At 35.2% G+C, this 22,562-nt stretch overlaps 1 protein-coding gene across 1 annotated transcript in view; it reads left to right on the top strand.

Annotated features, from left to right (window-relative positions):
• Ttc6 (tetratricopeptide repeat domain 6) overlaps nucleotides 1–22,562 on the top strand; it is a 183,705-nt gene that overhangs the window by 86,825 nt on the left and 74,318 nt on the right. The window contains exons 7-10 of the mRNA XM_078050195.1: nucleotides 903–1,007; nucleotides 10,641–10,733; nucleotides 12,671–12,745; nucleotides 13,807–14,177. Coding sequence (XP_077906321.1) covers nucleotides 903–1,007; nucleotides 10,641–10,733; nucleotides 12,671–12,745; nucleotides 13,807–14,177 — 644 coding nt within the window. The remainder of the gene's footprint in view (nucleotides 1–902; nucleotides 1,008–10,640; nucleotides 10,734–12,670; nucleotides 12,746–13,806; nucleotides 14,178–22,562) is intronic.

Here is a 22,562-nt window from a genome sequence, read left to right as displayed (position 1 = left end):
CATTCTTTTTTTAATATTTATTTTTAGGTGTAGTTGGACACAATACCTTTATTTTATCTATTTTTTTTTTTTTTATGTGGTGCTGAGGATCAAACTCAGGGCCTCGCCTGTGCTGGGCAAGCGCTCTGCCGCTGAGCCATAACCCCAGCCCCTAGAACCGAATTCTTATGGATGTACATGATGGTGGGTGTTTTAATCAGCTTTTTTTTGTTGCTGTGACTAAAGGATCTGACCACAATTGTAGAGGAGAAAAGGTTTTTTCAGGGGCTCATAGTTTCAGAGGTCTCCATTCCTAGACAGCAGGCTCCATTCCTTGTGGCTGGAGGTGAGGCTGAACATCATGGTGGAGTGTGTTGCAGGGGGAAGCAGCTCACATGGTGATCTGAAAGCAGGAGGAGAGAGTCTCCATTCTCCAGATACAAAATATATACCTCATAGCCACGCCTACAATGAACCACTTCCTCCAGCCACCACCCTGTTAATCCCATCAGAGATTAGGTCACTGATTGGGTTGAGGCTATGACTCAATCATTTCTCCTCCTATCTTGCATTCATTGTCTCACTGTGAGCTTTTGGGGGACAGTTCATATCCAAACCATAACAGTGGGATTCACTATGTCACGGCATGTACTTTTTCTACTTTCAAATGGCCAATTTGCCGGTGTGGTTCTGCTAACTTCCTCACAGCCTTAGCATCACTTGGTATTGCTGCCTTTACAATTTTTTGTTTTTTTGCTAATCTGGTGGTTATGAAAAGTTATTTTCCCCTCATTCAGAGGCTTTGCAACCAATCAGGTCATTTTCTCAGCATCTGGAAGCAATTTTGACAGAAGTTTGAGTTTTTTTAATCTTAGGGAACATTTGTTACTATTTATAATAATTTTTCTATTTTATTTTCTAAGACATCTGCTTATCCAGAAATTACAAAGATGTTTTGGAATCCCACTGCACCCAAATTCTCTGTTCCAGAATGTGTCATGAGGGACATTGTGTATCCAAAATATGAGGTAATGTACTGAATAACTTTTCTCTATTATTACTGTTATTATTAATATTTAGGTCGTATAATTGCTTATGGCATTAAAGTTTACTGGATAGTTGTTATGTAACTTGTCAGACAACTATTGCCACCGTTAGAATTGATTGGATGTCACTATAGAAACTATTCATATGTAAATAATTTTTATGTGTATATATTATATATATATGTATAAAGATATATCTGCATACTTATAAAATTAAAATTATATATATTTCTATAAGATAAAATTATTATAAAATTAAAATTAAATATATTTCTATAAGATAAAATTAATATATATATTTATTTAAAGTATACTTTAGCCAGTCAAGATGAAGATTCTGTTTTCTTTTTGAAAGAATATTGTATTCGACTGAGAATCAAGATATGATGTAATATGGGTTGTTTAAAGGATTTTCATGATATTTTCATTTACTTTTATTTTGATCATTGATGAAAATTGAATAGCATTTATTATCTGATATTAGATAGTGATTAAGAATCATTATTAATTTTGTTGGCAATGATAATAGTATTGTTTATATAGATTACAGTTAAGTCCTTATGATGTTGCTGGAAAACCAAATGAAAAACTAATTACATAAAACTTCCATGTTTCCATATTAGTCTTTCATGGAAAAGCAAGCTTCATTTCAAACCAACCTAGAAGAGCTATCAGGGGACCACATTTACAAAGTGGTGGGAAGGAACATACAAATGCATGTTCGCTTAGCAAGGTCTCAATGGGTACACCTATTCAGTTTTCTCAGATCAAAATTAAAAAGTAGTCTTAAAAGATGCATGATGTTTTGGTCATCCAAACATGCTCCCATTTTGGGGTCAATTTATTGAGGAATTCACTGAATTGAAAATACAGTTTAGTAGCCTCCTTCAATTTTCACAATTTTAAAAGAGCCATGGGATTTCATTTATGTTTTGAGCAGCTGAGTAGGTAAAGATCCTATCTCCATTTCATAAGCAATATATCATATTCACTTATGCCTTACAGTAGTGAACTGGAAGATTATTCCATTGCTTTTGAAGTGTGGGTTAGGCTGGCATCTGGCATTTTGGTGCTGGTAATTGAACCCAGGGATGCTCTACCACTGAGTTACACCCCTAGATTATTTTATTTACACAATATTTTAGTCAGCTTACTAAAATACACATATCAAAAACAGACAAAGCAAAAAAATTAAAGAAATCATGAAGAAGGAAAAATAACAAGGACAATAGTGTAACAATGCCAGAGATAAAATCAATACAAAAGAAATTCAATCCACATGTGCTGTCTCTTGAAATGGGGGTCATGTATTTACCTCTTAGTTTTGCTGCAAACAAGGCAGGCACAGAATCATGTTCATATTTGACCTATTGATTCTACATGTTTAGAATATTAGTATTGAAATATCTTTATTTTACAATTACTTGGTCCTGGTATATTGTTATTGCATATTATGTTGAGTTCCACTAGGCCATGTATTTTTTTATTTTTAATATTTATGCACAGGTGAATTATGTGCATGAGAACCAACTGCCAAAGGTAGAAGATGTCACAAGACCAAAAATTTTAAAAAGGCAGACAGATCCAGGACTGTACAAAGTGCAATTATTGACAGAAGCCTGTCTTAGGTAGCATCAAGTCAAGGAAGTCACTGTACCTCAAAGCAGGGAAAAGGGGTTTATATGATAAGCTAAATAATAGTGGGCTGAGGCCAACCCCAATATACCTGATTTTTCTCAAACACTATTTTCTCAAACACTAAATAAAGGACAGTTGCGAAACAGTCTATAGCATGCTCAACTGACTCTTTTACCAACTTTGTCCTGCAGGGCTTGAGATGTGGGCAAAGTGGTAGTTAAGATGAAGATGGCTGTAGTCATACCAATCTGGACCCTTACATGCATTTTTTTTCCTTTGTTGACTTTTGCTATCAGAATTATTCTTGCTTTCATCTTTTAAAACATTCTTAAATTGACATAGCATAGGAATAATCTTCTTAAAAACTTAGAAGGACTCATCTTTTTTCTGGGTATACCACTTATGTGGGAAAGTGTTTTAAAAAGTTTTTAAACTTGTTGGATTTATTTTGTTTAAATTTTATTTTTAATTTTTACTAACATAAGAAAATCTATTCTTTAGAATACCTGTTTCTTGGAATTTATTGATATTTGCTTTGTGATTTACTAAACATTCCAATTATCTACCAGTTAAGTGGTATTATATATAGTTACCATTTTTACATTGTTCAGGACTAAGCAGAGCACAGGGTTTGGAATCAGATAACATTAGATTTGAATTCCTCTTACTTCCTAGGTAAACTTGTACTGTTAGTCTCTTGAAGTCTCAGGTTTTTTTTAAATTTATATATGACAGTCGAATGCATTACACTTCTTATTACACATATAGAGCACAATTTTCATATCTCTGGTTGTATACACAGTATATTTATACCAATTCGTGTCTTCAAACCTGTCCTTTGGATAATAATTTCTTTGTTCAGCTTTTGTTTGGAAGATCTATCTAGTGATGAAAGAGGTATGTTAAAGTCACCCAAAATTATTGTGTTGTGGTCTGTTTGACACTTGAACTTGAGAAGAGTTTGTTTGATGAACATAGCTGCTCCATTGTTTGGGGAATATATAATTATTAAGTCTTGTTGGCATATGGTTCTTTTGAGCAGTATGTAGTGTCCTTCTTTATCCTTTTTGATTGACTTTAGTTTGAAGTCTACTTTATTTGATATGAGGATGGAAACCTCTGCTTGCTTCTGCAGTCCATGTGAGTGGTATGATTTTTCCCAATCCTTCACCTTCAATCTGTGAATGTCTTTTTCTATGAGATGAGTCTCTTGGAGGCAGCATATTGTTGGGTCTTATTTTGATCCAATCTGCTAGTCTATGTCTTTTGATTAATGAGTTTAGGCCATTAACATTCAGGGTTATTATTGAGATGTGATTTGTATTCCCAGGCATTTTTGTTTATTTTTGGTATTTAATGTGACTTGGTTTCTCCTCTGATTAGATTTTCCTTTAGTGTAATCCCTCCCTCTGCTGATTTTCATCATTGTTTTTCATTTCCTCTTCTTGGAATATTTTGCTGAGGATGTTCTATAGTGCAGGCTTTCTAGTTGTAAATTCTTTTAACTTTTGTTTATCATGGAAGGTTTTTATTTTATCATCAAATCTAAAGCTTAGTTTTGCTGGATGTAAGATTAGTATCCATTTTCTTTCAGAGCTTGATCTTTCCATGATCTCCTGGCTTTGAGGGTCTGGGTTAAAAAATCTGCTGAGATACGAATCGGTCTCCCCCTATATGTGATCTGATTCCTCTCTCTTGCCACTTTTAAGAGTCTATCCTTATTCTGTATGCTAGGCATTTTCATTATAATGTATATTTGCTTGGTGTAGATCTGTTGTAATTTTGTACATTTGGTGTCCTCTTGTATTTGGTTTTCCAATTTGATCTTCATGCTTGGGAAATTTTCTGATATTATCTCATTGAAGAGATTGTGCATTCCTTTGGTTTGAAACTTTGTGCCTTCCTCTATCCCCCTAACTCTTAGATTTGGTCTTTTGACCCATAATTCTTGGATATTCTCTTCATGATTTCTAATTACTTTCACTATGTGAACAACTTTATTTTTCAGATTGTATACTTTGTCTTCATTATTTGACATTCTTTCTTCCAAGTGATCTAGTCTGTTGGTTATGCTTTCTATTGAGTTTTTTATTTGATTTATTGCATCCTTCATTTCAAGGATTTGTGACTTTTTTTTCAGAGTCTCTATCTCTCTCTATTTTTTTTGTTATTCAGAAATTTATTATTAATTCCAGCATAAACTTTTACACTCCAACAAGCTATAATTTTATCAATTTTTTAATTTTTTAATTTTTTTATTAGCTATACATGACATTACAATGATCTTGGCAATTCGTACATTTGAAGTTTCTCTCTTGAAGTAATCTTTTGTTACCTGTATTTGCTCTCTTATCTCTAGTTGGAGTGATCAACCTTTGCTTGTATTTGCTCATTTAGGTCATTCTTTAATTCACTGATCATTTTAATTATAAACCTTCTGAACTCCTTCTCTGTCATTTCATCAACTTCACTGTCCATGGGTCCTGTTATTATAGTGTTGTGGTTTGTTTGAGGCACTTTCCTCCCTTGTTTTTTCATGCTGTCTATGCATCTTCCTTTCTTGCATTGTGGATCTGAGATAGTTTCGTCCCTGTATTCTTGTAGTACCCATGCAGATTGTCTGTGCCTCACCTTGATGTTGAGCTTCCAGACCTGGCTGGTGTCCCTCAATGAATGCTACTGCATCTTGGATATGGGTCCTGCTTAAGTTGGAATGGGTGGATCTGAGCCACTGGGCTTGATCTCCCACAGTGGTTGAGAGCCTGAATCCCGTGTGGATTGGTGTGGGTGGTCTGGGCTGGATCTTGGCTCCCGCCTAGTCCACTGATCAGAAGGGGCAGTCCTGCACCACAGGCTAGGCTCTGGGGAGTGTGTGCCCCACCGGGAAAGGGGTGGACCAGGCCTACTGTGCGCCTGGGCCCCACAGAGGCTGGTGTGTTGAAGTCTCAGTTTTTTGTATGTAAAGTGGATGTCTTGAGAATTTAATGAGACTGTAAAGGGTATTGCCTGATAAATACAAGTGCTGAATTAATAATAGCTTTGACTGTTGTATAATATGAGTCCATTTTTAAGTGGCTTATTTCTTCCATTTGATCTTAAAGACTTCGATTAATTGGGGGTTTTGAATGAAGCTGTGTTTTGTCCATTTCTCCATATGTTTACTTAATGTGATAAGAAATCATTTTATCTTTACTATGAATTTTAAAGTTATGAATTTATAGATTTTTGTCTCCTATTAATTTTAAGTGACTCAATTTGGCCTATTTAACGCTTGAATTCTGCTATAATTTTTTAATTCCTATGTTCTTTTTTTTTGTATCTAGGAATATTTTAATTTTGTTCCTTTTTTTGTTACATTTCTTTGTTTTTGACGTGTCGTATAAATAACATATGGCTAATTTGGCCTTACAAATAATTACTTTGTGATTTCTGTCTAAAAAATTCCATTTTGTCTTTTGTTAAAATGCCACTATTTTCTTTAGCAAAATAATTGCGCTATTTTTAATGGCAAGGGCCTTTAAATACTTAAGAAATTGAACAAGTAGCATATGAATGAAATTCAAAAATAAAGATATATATGGCATAGAACATTTCCCAACTTAAATACCATCTTTTAGTTCTTTTTTTCCCTGAAGTTAACCACTGGTAAGTGCATTTTTAAAAATTGTATCTATTCAGATGTTTTCATTGCCATTTATGCTATGCAAATTGATGTTTTTACACATACAGAATTGCAATTTATATTTTTCTGCATTTTGATTTTTTTCTTTTAAAATATACTTGAACATATATATATTACACCCATATTTTTGTTTGGAATTTTTGGTCCAAGTGTATGTATATTTAAAATCTTGGAAGATTAACGTCTATGTTTGCATTTTCTTTTCTTTTTTCTGCACAGTCTAATGTTTTTATTTACTTAAGTAAAAGATACATATAAAGATGCCATGAGCTTAAAAGGTAAGGTTAAAAATATGAGTATATAAAAAGATTGCTTTAATGCAAAAGATGGATGACTATAAATTTACATCAGTAGGTGTGGCATTAGGAATATGCTGCTCACATCTCTTTCGGAGAATCTGTTAAGAGGAGCATGCTTGACTGCCAGCCTCTAGGTGCTGTCCTGGAGATCTGCCTTGATATTCACTCTAAGAGGAGCATGCTTACTCTCAGCTACTTCTAGCCAACGACACAGCACAAAGTCGTTTCTAGAACTGACGCATTCTTGCTTGATGTGGGATTGCTTTTGTGAGCGACTTTGGCTGAGACTTAGATCTTTCTCAGAACTGCTCTGTGGTCCTTCTCTCATCCCTTTTCTCAGATGTCAGAATGGCATCATTGTTGGGAGGGTCCCCTGCCTATTTCCTTTTTCTTTATTCTTTACTGGTCACACATGCTTTAACTTGAACTGATACAGGAGGGAATGTTAGATGAATACAATGCTTCTTAAACTTATGTTTGCTTACAAAGTATGGGCATGCATTTTATAGAAAAGTGTGGATATAGGGCATTGAGAGTAGGCAAAATTGTCTGGGAAAAAAAGTAGAAATTGTAGCAAGAATGGAATTAGTGTAAACTGGTGATCATGGCATAGCCCATTGGAAAGGTGGTCCAAAAGAAAATCAATGCTGGAGGTTGTTCATTCCCCATTTTCAGGAGAAAAATGATCCAACAAGATTTCTGGCACAAGGAGATGGCTCAAACTCACGAGTTCTGTTCACCAGAAAGAAACCAGACCATTCTTCCAAGACTCTTGGTTCCTATGAATAGAAAGTTGTATTTAGCTATAAAAACATATATACTCTAATTTTTAAAAAGCAAATTTTAACCTATTTATATTTTGAATTTACTGGTATTTTTTTTGTTTTGAAAGTTATGTTTGTTATTGATTCTGCTTTTTGTTTTATTTTTTTCCTTTTATTCCTTTTCTTAAACTTGTCCTTTTTTTTGTATCCCTCCACCACTTTTATTTAAATTCTGTGGCCTGGATATAATATATTCTGATTTTGCTTTTTCATTACTATTTTAAAGAGTCTCACACATATTTATGCACATCAGGAATCAGTCAGGGGCTGGGGATGTGGCTCAAGCAGTAACATGCTCGCCTGGCATGCACCCGGCACTGAGTTCGATCCTCAGCACCACATAAAAAAAAATGAAGATGTTGTATCTCCTGAAAATTGAAAAATAAATATTAAAAAATTCTCTCTCTCTCTCTTTTAAAAAAAGAGTCAGTCAGAATCCATCTTTCCTCCCTTAAAGGACATTTAAAAATGTTTACTTCTTCCTGTGATCTGCCACCTGAGTCCATTAAGTATTTCAGTTTCTGAAAGAGTGTTCTAACTTTTACTTACTGCATCATAATAACTCAGATTTAGCTAGAAGCTTTGCTGATTTATTTTCTTACCACTATGTCCTTTACCTTACATTATTCCCTCTCTTCTGTCATTTTTGTTTTGCTTATTATATTTTTAACTAATTCTTTCTGGGAAGATCTATGGGTAATAAATTTTTAGAATACTTATACTCGTGGATGTGTATTGTTTCTTTTGCTCTGCCTCCTGAATTCCAGTTGGATTAGGCATAAAATTCTTTTTAAAATCATTTATCATTAATAGAATATACTATTCTATTCTATTTTTATCATTATTTCTATTTTTGTCATTATCAGGTACTAGTAATAAGTAGTCAGACACTGTAATGCTTCTCATTCATCTCTCCTGGCACTGCATGAACTTGTTAAAACCAAAGGCTTGTATCTTTTCATATATATATTTAATTTATACATGACAGCAGAATGCGTTACAATTCTTATTACACATATAGAGCACAGTTTTTCGTATTTCTGGTTGTATACACAGTATATTCATATCAATTTATGTCTTCATACCTGTACTTCACATTTCACGTAAATTTCGTGAGAGCAGCAACTGTACTCTCATTCACTGTGGCACCCCCAGCCTGTAGAATACCAGCTTGCACATAGAGATGATCAGCATGTATTTATCTGATGAATGAAAGAACAGATACAATGAAAAAGACACAAGTCCTCAGTTTCAACACATATGTGAAGTGTCAAGTGTGTTTAAAAAGAGTCCCCAGACATGGTGCTGAAGAGCTGGCAAGTGTTTCTAAGTGAAAGAAGGCTGCAGTGTGCTTCAAAAGAAAAAAAGCTTCATTCAGGCATAAACTCTAGTGCTATAGGTCATGAGTTCATTGGTAAATGAGTAGATAATATATATTAAACAAGGTGTATTTAAATAGAAAACTCATAAAATAAGGTAACGTATTGATGAATGAAGAAAACCAGATACTCACTTGCTGACAAGCATTGCTCACTAATTCAGTACTTGCAAGTGTTTTAACAGAAGTTGATTTCTGCAAATAATAAGGATCAACTACACGTTTATTGTGTCTGTCCTTCATACAGGGTGTCAGCTCTCTGAAAGCAGCACTTTGTTTTTCATGCTGCAGCCTCTAGAATGGTGGCTTGCACATAGAGGTCATGAGCATGCATTGATCTGATGATAAATTTTTGCATTGCATGTCATGCAAACAAAACTACAATTGCACTCTTGGACAATATTTTAGCAAGTTCCAAAGTTCCAACATATGAACTATATTCTCTTTTTAAAATAACCATTAACTGTTAATAAGTTCTGCTATTTTGATGTCATAAAATATGGTGTTAAGCATTTTGTCTTTATTTCATTAAAAGTATCATTTTAAATGATACTTTTAATGAAATAAAATAATACTGGCTATTTCATCATTTTGTAATATCTTGCACAAGCATATGACAACATGTATTTGTCAATGAAGAGTCATGATGAAAGCATCCAAGTCCCTTTCTGTTATGTTTACTAATTCGCTTAATCTTAAATTGTACTATAGCTACTTCCTAAAAATACAGCATAAGGTCAGGTGCAGTGGCACATACCTGTAATCCCAGTGGCCCGGGATGTTGAGGCAGAAGGACTTCGAATTCAAAGCCAGCTTCAGAAACTAACTGAGGCCCTAAGCAACATGTAGTTTGCTGTGAGTCCCTGTTTCTAAATAAAATATAAGAAATGGGCTGGAGATGTGGCTCAGTGGTTAAGAGCCTCTGGGTTCAATCCCAGGTACCAAAACAAAAAGCATAAAAGGATGAATAAATATTCAGTGTTGTTGATCCCTAAGTTACCCATAGCCTTATTCATTGTCAGTGATAATTACATGATACTTTTATTTAATTTTAAATGTTTTATGATTATTTTATTTCAATTTGAAATGTTAGATTTTGGGACCTAAGAATTTCAGCAAACAAGTAAAGCAACAGCATGGTTTAATATGAATCCACCTAATTATGAATCTACCAGGCTGCCAGATTTAGACCTTTTAGTTTTTTCAGCATATTTAAGTCATTATAAGATAGAGAAGCAGCACACTTAATTATCATAATTATTGTAGACATTCCTCTGACTCACTATATGTAGAATGAGTATATATGTGTGTGTGTGTGTGTGTGTGTATAATTTAGTCATTGGATAGAATTGAAAGTATAAAACATTGAAGGAAATTTTCATTCTAATTCATGTTTAGAATGCTTTCTTGTGTTTGAAAATGAATAGTCATTTATTGACCATAAATCTAGATAATATGTCTTATTCATAATCCTCATGTCAATATGCTAAATAAATTCAGTGCTAACCTATGAAAACATATGATCCTTGATCACTCAAGATAAAGGATGCCAGAAATAATACAGTTGTATCCATTTGGCTAAGGTCCAATGCTGAAGCCAAATTGTGGGTTTTGGCCAAATATTGAGGCCATAGCTGGACATTAATGCATCTTTAGAAAGTGTTTTCTAGAATTCTACCTCTTTTATAGTTTTTAAAATTTTGCTACTAATACTGTTGTACTATGAAGTAACAGTGATCACAGGCATTTAAATGTATTTCACAAGATAATTTAAAACTTATCTTTTAATCACAGAGTGTTCAAAGAAGCAGAATTTTAACTGAGAAAATTTTGTCTGAAAGCAAGGAAAGAATCAGTCTAAGTGGTTACAGAAGAATGAGCTTTAAGGCACGTATGATTTTCGTTCTGAACTATGGATTGGTTACTCTGTCTGCCGATATGTTCAGAAATTATTCCTAGTAATTCCGGAAGTGATTTCTTGTTACTTCCACATTCTGGGAAATGGCTTATACTAAACAATGGTATCTTTGTAAAGGTTGCATCTTCTCTTTGTCAAAGATGCTGTCTTTATGACACTCCAAAGATGATATTCACTAATCAATAGCAACATATCTGCTGTGAATTTTTCTAAAATTTCCAGTTTTCCTTCTTATTCTTGCCTTAAGACTTGAATGATTAAAGGAACACATTTATAAGCCTTTAAAAAAATATTTCTTTTTTTTAGTTGTAGATGGACACAATATCTTTATTTATTTATTTTCTATGTGGTGCTGGGGATCCAACCCATTGCCTCTCACAGCCCCAGCCCCTTATGAGCCTTTTGATTGAATACAGAAGCTGTTTATGGCCATGAAGCAGAGTAAAACTGATGGCTCTAAATGGTGATTAGATTAGATGTATACTCATGACTCCAGTATCTCTATACTGTATCTAGGTAAGCTTATTGAGTAATAAATATAATTGGAAAAAATGAAATGGTGATCGAGGGCAGAGGAGAGGTATGAAATTTATATAATGGGCTTAGTAATGCCTGAACTTTATGGGGGACGAACAGGAGTGTTTCATTTTTCTTTCACAGTGCCTTCAGCCCTCTACTCCCCTAGATGATATCTTGGGTATGTGCCACATAGTAGAGAATCTGTCCCCTGAAACAACTCAAAACCCCTTTTCTAGTCAGCTAACTAGGTTAAATATGCCTCAATGCTTCCTCCACTGTCCCCCATAATCAGGGAATACTCTTTTCCGAAGGGGATAGTAATGTTTCTCCTGTGGATCACGGTTTCTCTGACTTCTTGAGAGCACTCAAGGAACCTTTCCCCCCATGTATGTTTGATCTTTTTCTTCCTCACCAGCCTGAAGTCATATCATTCAAGTTCACTGTTCTATCTACAACACCTAGAGCAGTGACTGTTAGTTAAAAAAAATTGAATCAATAAATGACACTTCTCTTCGAAAGCCATTTGCGCTTTTTAGAGTGTGGTAGTAGCATCACTGGCATCCACCTATCATATATTCCCATTTTTAGTAGCTGCATTTTTGAGGTATCCTGCTGTAGTCTTAAAATGGGTATCGTTATGTCACTCATGACTCAAAAAACTCAACCAATCCACCTAGCAAATAAAATTAAGTCAGAGTGCTTAACGAGGCCTCTTAACTTGGCCTCATCTGTACTTTTGTTACCTCCCATTTTACCTCTACTTCCACGTAACCTCCATGTGTGCTGTACTCTGATCACACGAGAATCCTCACGGGCTAATATTTCTGTCACTTGGACATTTCTCTGCTTGCTGAGTCTGTTGCCTTGTCCTGGGATATTTTCTACCCTTTCCCACTACAGAAGTGCTACTGTCTTCACATAGTAGTTCTGATGCTTCCTGTTTAAGCTGGTCTATTCAGATTTCCACCTGTTCAGAACTGGTTGCTGTTTGCACTGTTATCCTGTCTGAAAGCGTGGAACATAACATATCCTTTATACTTTCCACTCCAGTTTCAGCACTTTTAATATAATATCCCTATTCTTGGTGCTGTTATAATAATATATAATATTTATCTGGTCCCCTGAAGTAAAAAGTTGAGGTTGCTTGTGATTAGAGAATTAATAAGATAATTTTCTTTATTATATACTTTGCTAAGTTAATGGATGCACTTTGAATCCTGTTCCTCTTCAAGAAGTCAGCGACTTCAAAGTCAGTAAGAACCTATGTTTTAATTAGTATTTCTACATTTCATTAATTTAGTTACACAATTATTATTAGCCAACTATCATATGACATTTTAGTTTATGTCTACGGTTAATATGTATTTCTCATTCAATTATTTTGCAGGTTTTCTTACTAAAAAAATCTGCATCATTTGAAAATATTAAAACATGTTTCAGTACACAGTCTACACAATTGAAGGTATTGTAATTTCAGTTTTTATTATCCAAAATAGATGTTCATATTTCTACCAATAATAATTGCCTTACATTTTTTCCAAATGCATGCATGTATGTTTCATATTTTAGTCTCTATTCTAATTACATTTTGAGTCAAATATAGTTTCCTGAGATGGAGGAGTATAATATCATGGATGGTCAAGATCTCTATTATTCTTTAGTACGTTTTAGGTACATAACTAGCTTGTATGAAATTGTTGTTTGGAATTTGGGTCTAAATTCACTATAAAAAGATCTCTCTATAACAAATTGTTTATTAGCAAAATGAAATGCTATAAATTTGTTGACAGTGCTTCAATAGGCAGGAAATGATATATCAAAGGATTAGTATTTGTGTTCTTTTATTGAATAATGAGTATTAGAGTTTCAATGATTAACGTATAATTGACCAGATTTTCAGCTCCTGCTATTGTAGTGTTGCAGCAGACCCCAGCTGCCAGCCGGTGTCTTCTTTCAAGGTTCTTGTCTCATGAATTTGAAGAATGAAATCCACAGACATGGACGAGTAAGCGTAAAAGAGTAGGATTTATTCAAGCGAGAAGAAAAGAGAGAGCTTCTTCAGGGCGAGAAGGGACCCAATTGGGGTCCTGATTGGGGTTGCCACTTAAATGTACTAGTCTAGCAGGTGATGTAGCTACTGGGTAGTAGTGTCCATCAATATTTATGATAATCAATATTTTATCAATATTTATGATACCAATGTTATTGGGCAAAATCTATGCTAATTAGCTTCAGTCTGTAGCATTCGCTCAGGTCTATCTTACCTTTGCTCATTGCCCTGTGACCAAGGAGTTGGATGGAATGTTTGGAATTTGTTTCTACAGGTTAATCTAATGGAGTGGCCTTTACATGTAGAGAAGCCTTTATCGGGCTCATTTTCTTAACTGTTTGCCTGTTTTACTGTATGTCTTTTCTATCTTTTCATTAATACCCAATTTAAAACATTTTCAAAACAGTGCTATAGTTTTAGTAACTATAGCCAAATTAATTTTAATTGATCGTATATATTTTTTTCCTATTAAGAGAGCAAAATCTGCAGTTGAATTGAGAAAGGAGTTCACCACCAAATCATTAGAACTAAAGGATGATATTCAAAGCAACCTGGGACTGTTGATGTACCAGAAAAGAAGGGCGTTGGAGCTCCAGTTTGCTGAGCAAAAGAAGGCCCAGGCCCCTTTCATCAGAGCACATATTACTGAGCTCCTAGAGAGCATTCCGGATAACGACACTTTTGAAGACATCTCTCTGTCTCTCATCGAAGCATCGAAAAAAGCTGGCATTACTTACATTGTTTTTCCCAAGAGAAAGATGATGAAATGGAAGAAAAGTATGAAATCGAATAAACTTACTACTATGTATAAAGAGTTATCCAAGCCTCCAAAACCAATTCAAAGGTCTTGTTCAAGCAATATTACTTTATAATTTAAGAAATATATTGTGGTTTTGGCCTCAATTTTATAATTTCCCCCAGTGAAGTTTTATTATCTTACTTAGCACTGAAAATATGCTAAAGGTATAGTCCATCAATTTTTAAAAATATATGGATGTTTCATGGTATTAATATGTGTGTGGCTCAAACTATAAAGTGGTTATATGATTTAGGATAACAAATAAAACTAAATCAGTTTGATGACTGAATGAAGTCTCTCAGTGGAAAGAAAAAAAAAATCTAACAAATTAGTTGTTAGATATGGTTGGGTATGAAAAACTAACCCGTGCTCCCAACAAATATCACACATTTAAAAATCAAAATAGATTCCTGTATTTAACTGTTTTCAAATTTTAACTTTTTCTTGAATGAGAAGTAGATATGTAGAGAAACTGGGCTTTGTATGTTCTGAGCCCTTCTTCAGAGATCAACACACAAAAATAATTGATTTTCTCCTTACTCAGAGGCAATAATATCTAGTGTATTTAAAAATATGGAGGGACCTGAAATCATAGCCAGTGGAACTTGAGATATGTTCATGTTTCAGTGTTCAGAATATCACTTTTTTTTCTTTTTCTTTTTTCCCATGATACTTCAGACTAATTAAACGAAAAAACAAATTTATGCTTCTATCCAGTGCATTATAGTTATGTATACTAGTTGGGTTCCTTTTGACATAATCGTACATGTGTGGAATTTAATTTGCTCCATTTCAGGCTCCAGTGCTTCCTCTTTCCTTCTCCCATTCCCTTTCCTCAGCTCTACTGGTCTTCCATTTATTTATTTAATTGTTGATTTATAGATATACAGAAAGGTGGAGTTCACCGTGGCATATTTGTACATGTACATAGCATAATTTTATCAAATTCATTCTGCATTTACTCCTCTTTCTTGTCCCTCCTTCTTCCCCCCTCAATTGCTTTCTTTTACTCCTTTGATCTCCGTCGTCGTCTTGTGGGATTGGATCCCCCTATGCTTTTTCTCTTACTGTGCTGTAGCTTCTGCTATATGAGAGAAAACTTTTGACCTTTGATTTTCTGAGTCTGGCTTATTTCACTTAACATGATATTCTCCAGTTTTGTTCCTTTACTGGCAATTCTATAATTTCATTTATCTTTATGGCCAAGTAAAACTCCATTGAATCACTTTCCATAACCAAAGTGTTGTGCAAAATGGTTTTCTCTCTTCTTTCTTTTGGTACCAGGGAATGAACTGAGGGATCTTTAACCACTGAGCCATATCCTCAGCCCCTTTCTTATATATTATTTAGAAGCAGGGTCTTGCTGAGTTGCTTAGGGTCTTCCTAAGTTGCTTAGGCTGGCTTTGAACTTGCAATCCTCCTGTTTCAGCTTCCTGAGCTGCTGGTATTTACAGACTTGTGCCAGTGCCAGTCTTTCAAAAATTCGTGGGATTCATTTCTCTTTAGATGTCCCTGGATGATAGCGCTTATTAAAAACATCCTTTTGAAAAGTAAAAACTTTCTTGATGATAAAGGAATAAAAAGTTTGTGTTCACTTTATTGTTATAAAGGCTTGCAGGTTCTGCAATAGTCTTATGTTTTGGTGTGGATCATGACATATCTCTGAAGAGACTGGGGAATAGCACGTAAGTGTGAGTGACAGAGTGGGATAGAGGCCAGCCACAGTGGAGAATGCCATTTGATCCTGAGATCTCCATGTACTTTGGTTTCTCCTCTGTAATGAAACTTTTTTGATTAGGTCATCTTTAGGAGATTTTTGGGTAGATTTCTTAAGTTAAAAAATGTTTTAGACTAGAACTAGAAGTTTGCTCATATGTCTTTGGCACATTTACTGATTTCAAAGTATTACGAGTCTTCACCATCCTAGTTAAAGGACAACACAGCACCACCATGACTTAGGTGATTTCCATGGGAAGGATATAATAGTAGATGAGACACTACTTCTGTGGGATGTTGTTTTGCTTACTGACTCTTTATTCTTTTGGGTATAAAATTTCACCATTTATAAGAGACTTATTTGCCTTTATTTATAGCCTGATTTAAAATTTGTATATGCTGCTAACAAGCATGATATGAATCACACTATGAGCCTTTTGGTGGTGGCAATAAAATAAACTGTGCAGTGTTTATCCAAGATACATGTTAGTACAGCTTTCTTAACTTTCTTCTTCTTTCTTTCTCTTTTTAAAAGTCTTAAATTAATTTACCACCTAAATGTAGATAGGAGATAATTATTAGTTCACAACAAGTTATCAGATTTCTTTAAAAATAGTTTTATTTCTCTAGCTGGAGATTTTTTTTTACCAATTTTAACTTGGCAACTCAAAAATATCCTTCTTATTATTTCCTATTCTACCTTTAAGCTTGTTGAATCATAGCTCTTCTTGGGCTCTTTTAATGGTTAGAGGTGGACTACGTGTGTTCTCATGTAACAAGCCAAATCTTGACTGTGGAAAGGAGTTCCTGCAGAAGGCCATTTGAGCAGATTAAAGACCCAGACTCATGCCTTCCTCTTCAGTCTTCTTGCTGTAGGTTGCTGTGTTGCCTCCTTCCTCAGCTAGGTCTTGGCTGGAGGCTATACACCTGTACTAACTTTGTAGCTTCCCTATTTCTCTTCAAGTGTCCCTCTGCTTTGGTCCTTAAGCCCAGTGTTGAGAGATTAACCAGTGAGGTACAAGAGGAAATCTTTCTCAACAGTTGGCTGACAAGGCAGTGAACCATTCTCACTGAAGGCCTGGCTGCCTTGACTTACTGTTACCATTCCTGCTTACCTGGGCTTGTGTGAATTGCTAGTCTCTTGGATCTCTGTCAGTGCTCTGGCTTCCAGGACTGAAGAACATTCTTAGGCCTGTCCTTTTGCTGATGGTTTGCCTATACCCACGAATTCCTCTCTTTGGGCCCCATTCTAGAATAATTGCCTTTAGTCCATTCTTCCATTATCAAAACCTTGTATGACCTGCTCCTGAAAGTGAATCTGTGATCTCAGTCTTGGTTTTCTGGGCCCATCTTGTTGCTGTTAAATCACCAAGAGAGGCAGAGTTTAATCCCTCTCCTCACATCCAGGAGATGACACATTTTCCTTTGTTGTTTTTACTCTTCCTTTGGGTCAGGAATCTGTATATTTGAATTCTAATTCCCATTCACTAGGTCCTTGGTGACCAGCCTAAACTACTTAATTTCTTCTGATGTCTCTCTGGCTGGAAGATTTAGAGGTTATTCACAGGATTTCTAAAGTAACTTTCAGCTCAAAGATCCCATAATTCATGTAGTAAAATCAACCTTATTCTTGCACAAATGAAAAATTTTGAGCAAACATTTAAACTATTTAAAAAATTATTTGTTTCTTCAAATAGTCTTACATCTCATTACAAACTCATTATGTATACATGGATTCTGACTTGACAGCCTGGTATTTTTAAACTGGCAGGTGAGGTAGCAGGTTGATTTACCTTGGTTCCTCTCAATGAAAAACTATAACCATACCCATGGCTATAAAAACATAGATCTAGACCTGCAATATATAAAGAAATATTTCCCTTCTGGGGTGGAAGTAAACATCAAGTCTCCTTTTCTGATCTTTCTTTTTGATCTGGACTATTTAACTTCAATGATGTGGGGCTATAACTTTTCCTTGTAAAAGTTCATCCACCATCTGCATTTGCTGTTTATGTTTTTCTAGAGAGTTGTGTAGCAAGTTCTTATTCTTTGTTTTCTTAAAAATGTTATATTTACTTGGTAGTAAAAATAAAACAAATGTATTGTAAAGAAATTTAGAAAGTACAGCAAGTCTCTCAAGCCACAACATATTTTGGCATGTTTATATGGGAATACATTTTAACAGTTGTATTTTTAAGTGAGTATGTGTGTAAAATGTGTTTCTATATAGAAAGTCTGGAGTTTTATACAGCAAACTGTTGTAGTAACTATTTCTGGGTTATAGGAAATTGATCAAATGGGGTAGGCTGAGACTTTCAGTGTTTTACTTTGTGCACATCTGTATTTGTGTGTGTGTGTGTGTGTGTGTGTGTGTGTGTGTTACTAGAGATTGAACCCCAGGACACTCTGTCTACATTTGCATCCCTTTTTATCTTTTATTCTAAGTCAAGGTCTTGTTAAATTGCCCAGGATGGACTTCAGCTTGCCATCTTCCTCCCTCAGCTTTCTGACTAGGGATCACAGACTTGTGTCTGTGACCACCACTTCTATATTTTTTGAAAATTCTTCTAAGTAAACATTTATTTGTGATTAAAAAGAACATTTCTTCCTTATTTTCAATTTTAAAAGTCTTTTTGAACAATGCCATGTGGAAGGTGGGGATTCTTAAAGAATATTTTCATCCATGACAGCTGTATTTCTGAGTAGATATACTCTATTTTCCTGGAGTATATCTTAAGAAATGTTTTATATAATGAAATCAGATACATGGTTGTTTTATGGGACTCATTGAGGATGTTAAAAAATGTATTATAACTTCAAGACCTCTGCCATCAAAGTAAGCTTGAATAATCTGATAAGAAATTTACTAAATATTCACCTCATTTGCTATTCTAAACTGGTTTCCAATTGCAGCACGTGAAGCCAGCATACATACGTGGAACTCAATTCCATCCATCATCTATATCCCCTGACGAAAAAATAAATAAAATAAAATAAAAGGTTAAAAGACATTTTAATTTTTGTCAAGGTTGATTACTTTGAGATCATGAGAACATTCTTTGCTTTTATTAAAACTTGAAGATGTTCATGTTACTGTCTTGTGTACTTTTTTAAGACCATATGTTGCTTTCAGAATTTAGGATCCTAAATGTTTATCTCTCCCTAAAATCAGAATGTGAAAAATGGGTATCTAACTTATTCTTTTTCTTTCCCATCTTAATTTATGGAACCTTGGGACTGAATTTTAACATTTGACCATGGTAACAATATCAGCTTAGGCTTTTGATTGGTTTTAAAAATCTCTTAAGTGATAAGTGACTCAGTTTCAAGTTACGCTTTTTTTTTAGTTTTAAGTCCTCTAACCTTTGCTACATCATTCCAGTCAGTCTTGAAGCATGTGTGGTTCAGGAGTTGGGCTGAGGTGCATATGGGTTAATATAGAATTAGAAGATTCCTTCAAGGATTCAACTCTCTTTCTTCCGTAGTTTCTTTTTTGTTCTGGCCCTTCTGGTCTTCTTTCTAAAATTTCTCTGTCTAGTAAAATTTCCGAGTATCTATTGCTCTTTAAGTACGTGCCACCAGCTGCTCTGAATTGTAGCTCATCTCTGATGTAAAGACACAAAAGGACAAAACCATTGGGAAGTTTATCCCGTAAGGACTGCTTCACCAAGTTTTGACTCCCATTCAGAGTGCCTGCTTTTGTTTACTCCTCAGAATCCTCATGCAGTTGAGTTTTTAGTAACTTTTCAGTTCGTTATTGTTATTAGCAGAAGTGATGTACTATAAGGGGCTTCTACCATCATAACAGAATCACAGCTCTGTATGGATTTTTAGTATATTCTCAGTGGGAGATAATACAGCATGTTTATGTGCTGGTGTGAATGATTCAGTGGAGGGGGAACAGTGGATACAGAAAAACCAGGAGTTATTGAAAGAATGAAACCCTTGGGAAGGTAAAAGTGGATGAAATACAGAACACAAGTGCTACTTAAAATGAACTTAAAGGAGAGCACGTCCACCATTAAAAACAAAGGGAAGACTGGTGTATGTGATTCTATGTATTTGGTTATATGAAAATGAGGGAAGGTTTCAAGTCTTTTCTATTTTCAAAGAAGGTGAAGTAAGTCCAGAGTGAAGGGGTGAAAGCTCAATTTCTTTAATTGAATTATGACACATAGTAGGAACTGATCCACAATTTGATGAATAAATGATATAAGCCATTCATTTGTTCAATGTAAATTTATTGGGCAGTTATTACGTACCAGACACTATTCTGGATAAAAAACAGCGGGCAGTAAAAAGACTAACAAACTTTCTGTTCTCATAGAGCTTATATTCTAGTGGGAAAGAAGGGGTGGAGATGAGATTAACAAATGATGTTAAGAGAGAAATGTTATGAAGAAAATTAAAGCAGTGGAATAGGGGTTACTATTTTAGACAAGAGTGGCCATAGCCTTTATGAGGTAATGATATGCAAGCATAGGATTGAATGGAATGAAATAGTGAGAGGTTTGAACATCTGAAGAAGAGGTAACAGCAAGTGCAAAGGCCCTGAGTTGGGGACATGCTTTTTCTTTTCTTCCTTCCTTTCTCTCTCTCTCTCTCTCTCTCTCTCTCTCTCTCTCTCTCTCTCTCTCTCTCTCTCTCTCTCTCTCTCTTTCTTTCTTCTTTTTGAGGGACAGCATAGAAATTAGTATGGCAGGAAAAGAGGGAGTCAGAGTGGTGAGAAGTGAAGTCAAGGAAGAGGTCAGACTGATTTCATACAGTGCCTTGTGGGCCACAGTAAATGATAAGTTTGAAATTATAAAAGTGCCAGGAAGTCATTGTGAACTTGATAATTGGGTAGTGCCATTTACAGATTATGGTAAGGACACTGGATTCTTAAATACAAAAGAAAACATTGGGAGTTGAGAGAAGTGAATTGATATGGCATAGTTTATGTTTCCAAAGGCTCACTGTGGTTGCTGTGTGAAAAAATAGATTGATTGTAGTAGAAGCAGCGAGAAGGCTATTGAAATAATCCAGAAAGTGGTTGCTTGTCTGGGATGATCTAAGTAGTGAAAAGTGCTTGGACTCTACGATAGATTTGGGGAGTAGAGTCAATAGTATTTACTCCTGGATTTTTTGTGGATGTGAAAAGAAACAGATTAAGGATGATTCCAAGTATTTCTCCTGGAGCAACTGGAGAGATGGAGGTTTGCTGAGAAGGGTAAGACTGCTTAGTGAACAGATGGTTGTATAAGGCTTTGGTGGTGCAGTGTAGACAAAAATCTAAATGGACTGGACTTCAGCCTAGCTTTTTATATTATGAAGACATTGCAGGACAGCTGACATGCTGGTCAGGATAGTAAAGATAATATTATTGTCCCTGCTGTGAAAATGTAAACTTTACCTGATTCCCCATCTTGCAGAAAAGGAAAAGAAATTATATTAGGACCACAGCTGCAAACCAGGTGTCAGGAGGTATGTTCATTGCTTCAGTAAATATACCTACCACATCTGGAACTAAAGTTGTAGTTGTTATCAACACCTGATTAAATCTGTGATGATTTACAGTAATTTATATACAAGATTTTTTTTTTTTTTTTTTTTTTTGCTGGAAAACGGGTCCTTGCCTCACTAGATCCACTGTTAGGAGGTCTCAAGCTAAGATTTTTCCTATCACCTGATTTTCATTATTCCTTAATTGGATTGATAGATTTTGGTGGCACCCACAGAGGGTGTTGGTGGATCAGGATAAGTTGAAAGCAAGTATCTGATAACCTCCAGGAAGTCTTAGTATTTCTCCTTCCTCATACCTTTGGAAAGTTTTGGGGGAAATTCACTATGTAAATCTGTGCCTCATGGCAGGATTCTTTCTCAGTTGGGCCTGGCTTGGCCTTTCTGTCAGGTGAGAGATTTTGGATGCAGACTTGCCTAGGTCTGAGAGTTAGGCAAAAAAATGTCAATCTCCATTATAGCTGGTTAGATTTATGCCCAGAAGACCTAGAAGCTTCTCACCTGTGTAAGTCAAGGAATGCCCATCTATCTCATCTCTGAGTACTTGTGGTCATTTAGTTATGGCCATAGATCCTTGCAAATTAAGATTTGGTTATTATCATTCTATCCCTGTGGTTTATTGATGTAATTGTGCTTACAGGTCTTTGCTGGAATTTACCACATCTGTATCCAACTGTTCCCATTGGGATAATTGAACCAAATCAATTTTCTCATCCTTCTTCTTTATCATTTTTTTTTCAATTCTAAGGTCAGCACTGATTTTCAAGAATACTGTGATCCCTCAATTATGTGCATTTTCTGTTTTTTTTTCCTCCCAGAGGTTAAGACTTGACTAAGAATGTTCCATATTGCAGATCAATTTCCATTTTTCTTTGAACCTTAGAGCTTACTCCTGTTTAGAAGTGCTTCTCAAAGTGCATCAATGTGTGTTACCTGGGAACTTATTAGGTATGAAAATTCTAGAATTCCACACTAGGTCTACTGAATTAGAGACTTTGGGAGTGAGTCCCAGGAATTTGTGTTTTAACAAGACTTTCAGGTGATTGATGGTAATGTTTGAGCGAATTCTTTTAGAATATGCCAGGGTAGGCTATCCAAGGCTACACTAGCTAGGGCCAGTAGCACCCACCCAAGGCCACCTCCTGAATCTGGGGAGTGTGTAAATCAGGTCCAGTACAGTGCATGAGCAGTGTGACAGAGGAGTCATTGAAAGAT

This window comes from Ictidomys tridecemlineatus, chromosome 5 (genome assembly GCF_052094955.1).
Source record: "Ictidomys tridecemlineatus isolate mIctTri1 chromosome 5, mIctTri1.hap1, whole genome shotgun sequence".
Taxonomy (NCBI): Eukaryota; Metazoa; Chordata; class Mammalia; order Rodentia; family Sciuridae; genus Ictidomys; species Ictidomys tridecemlineatus.
This window is presented reverse-complemented; position numbering and strand designations above follow the sequence as displayed.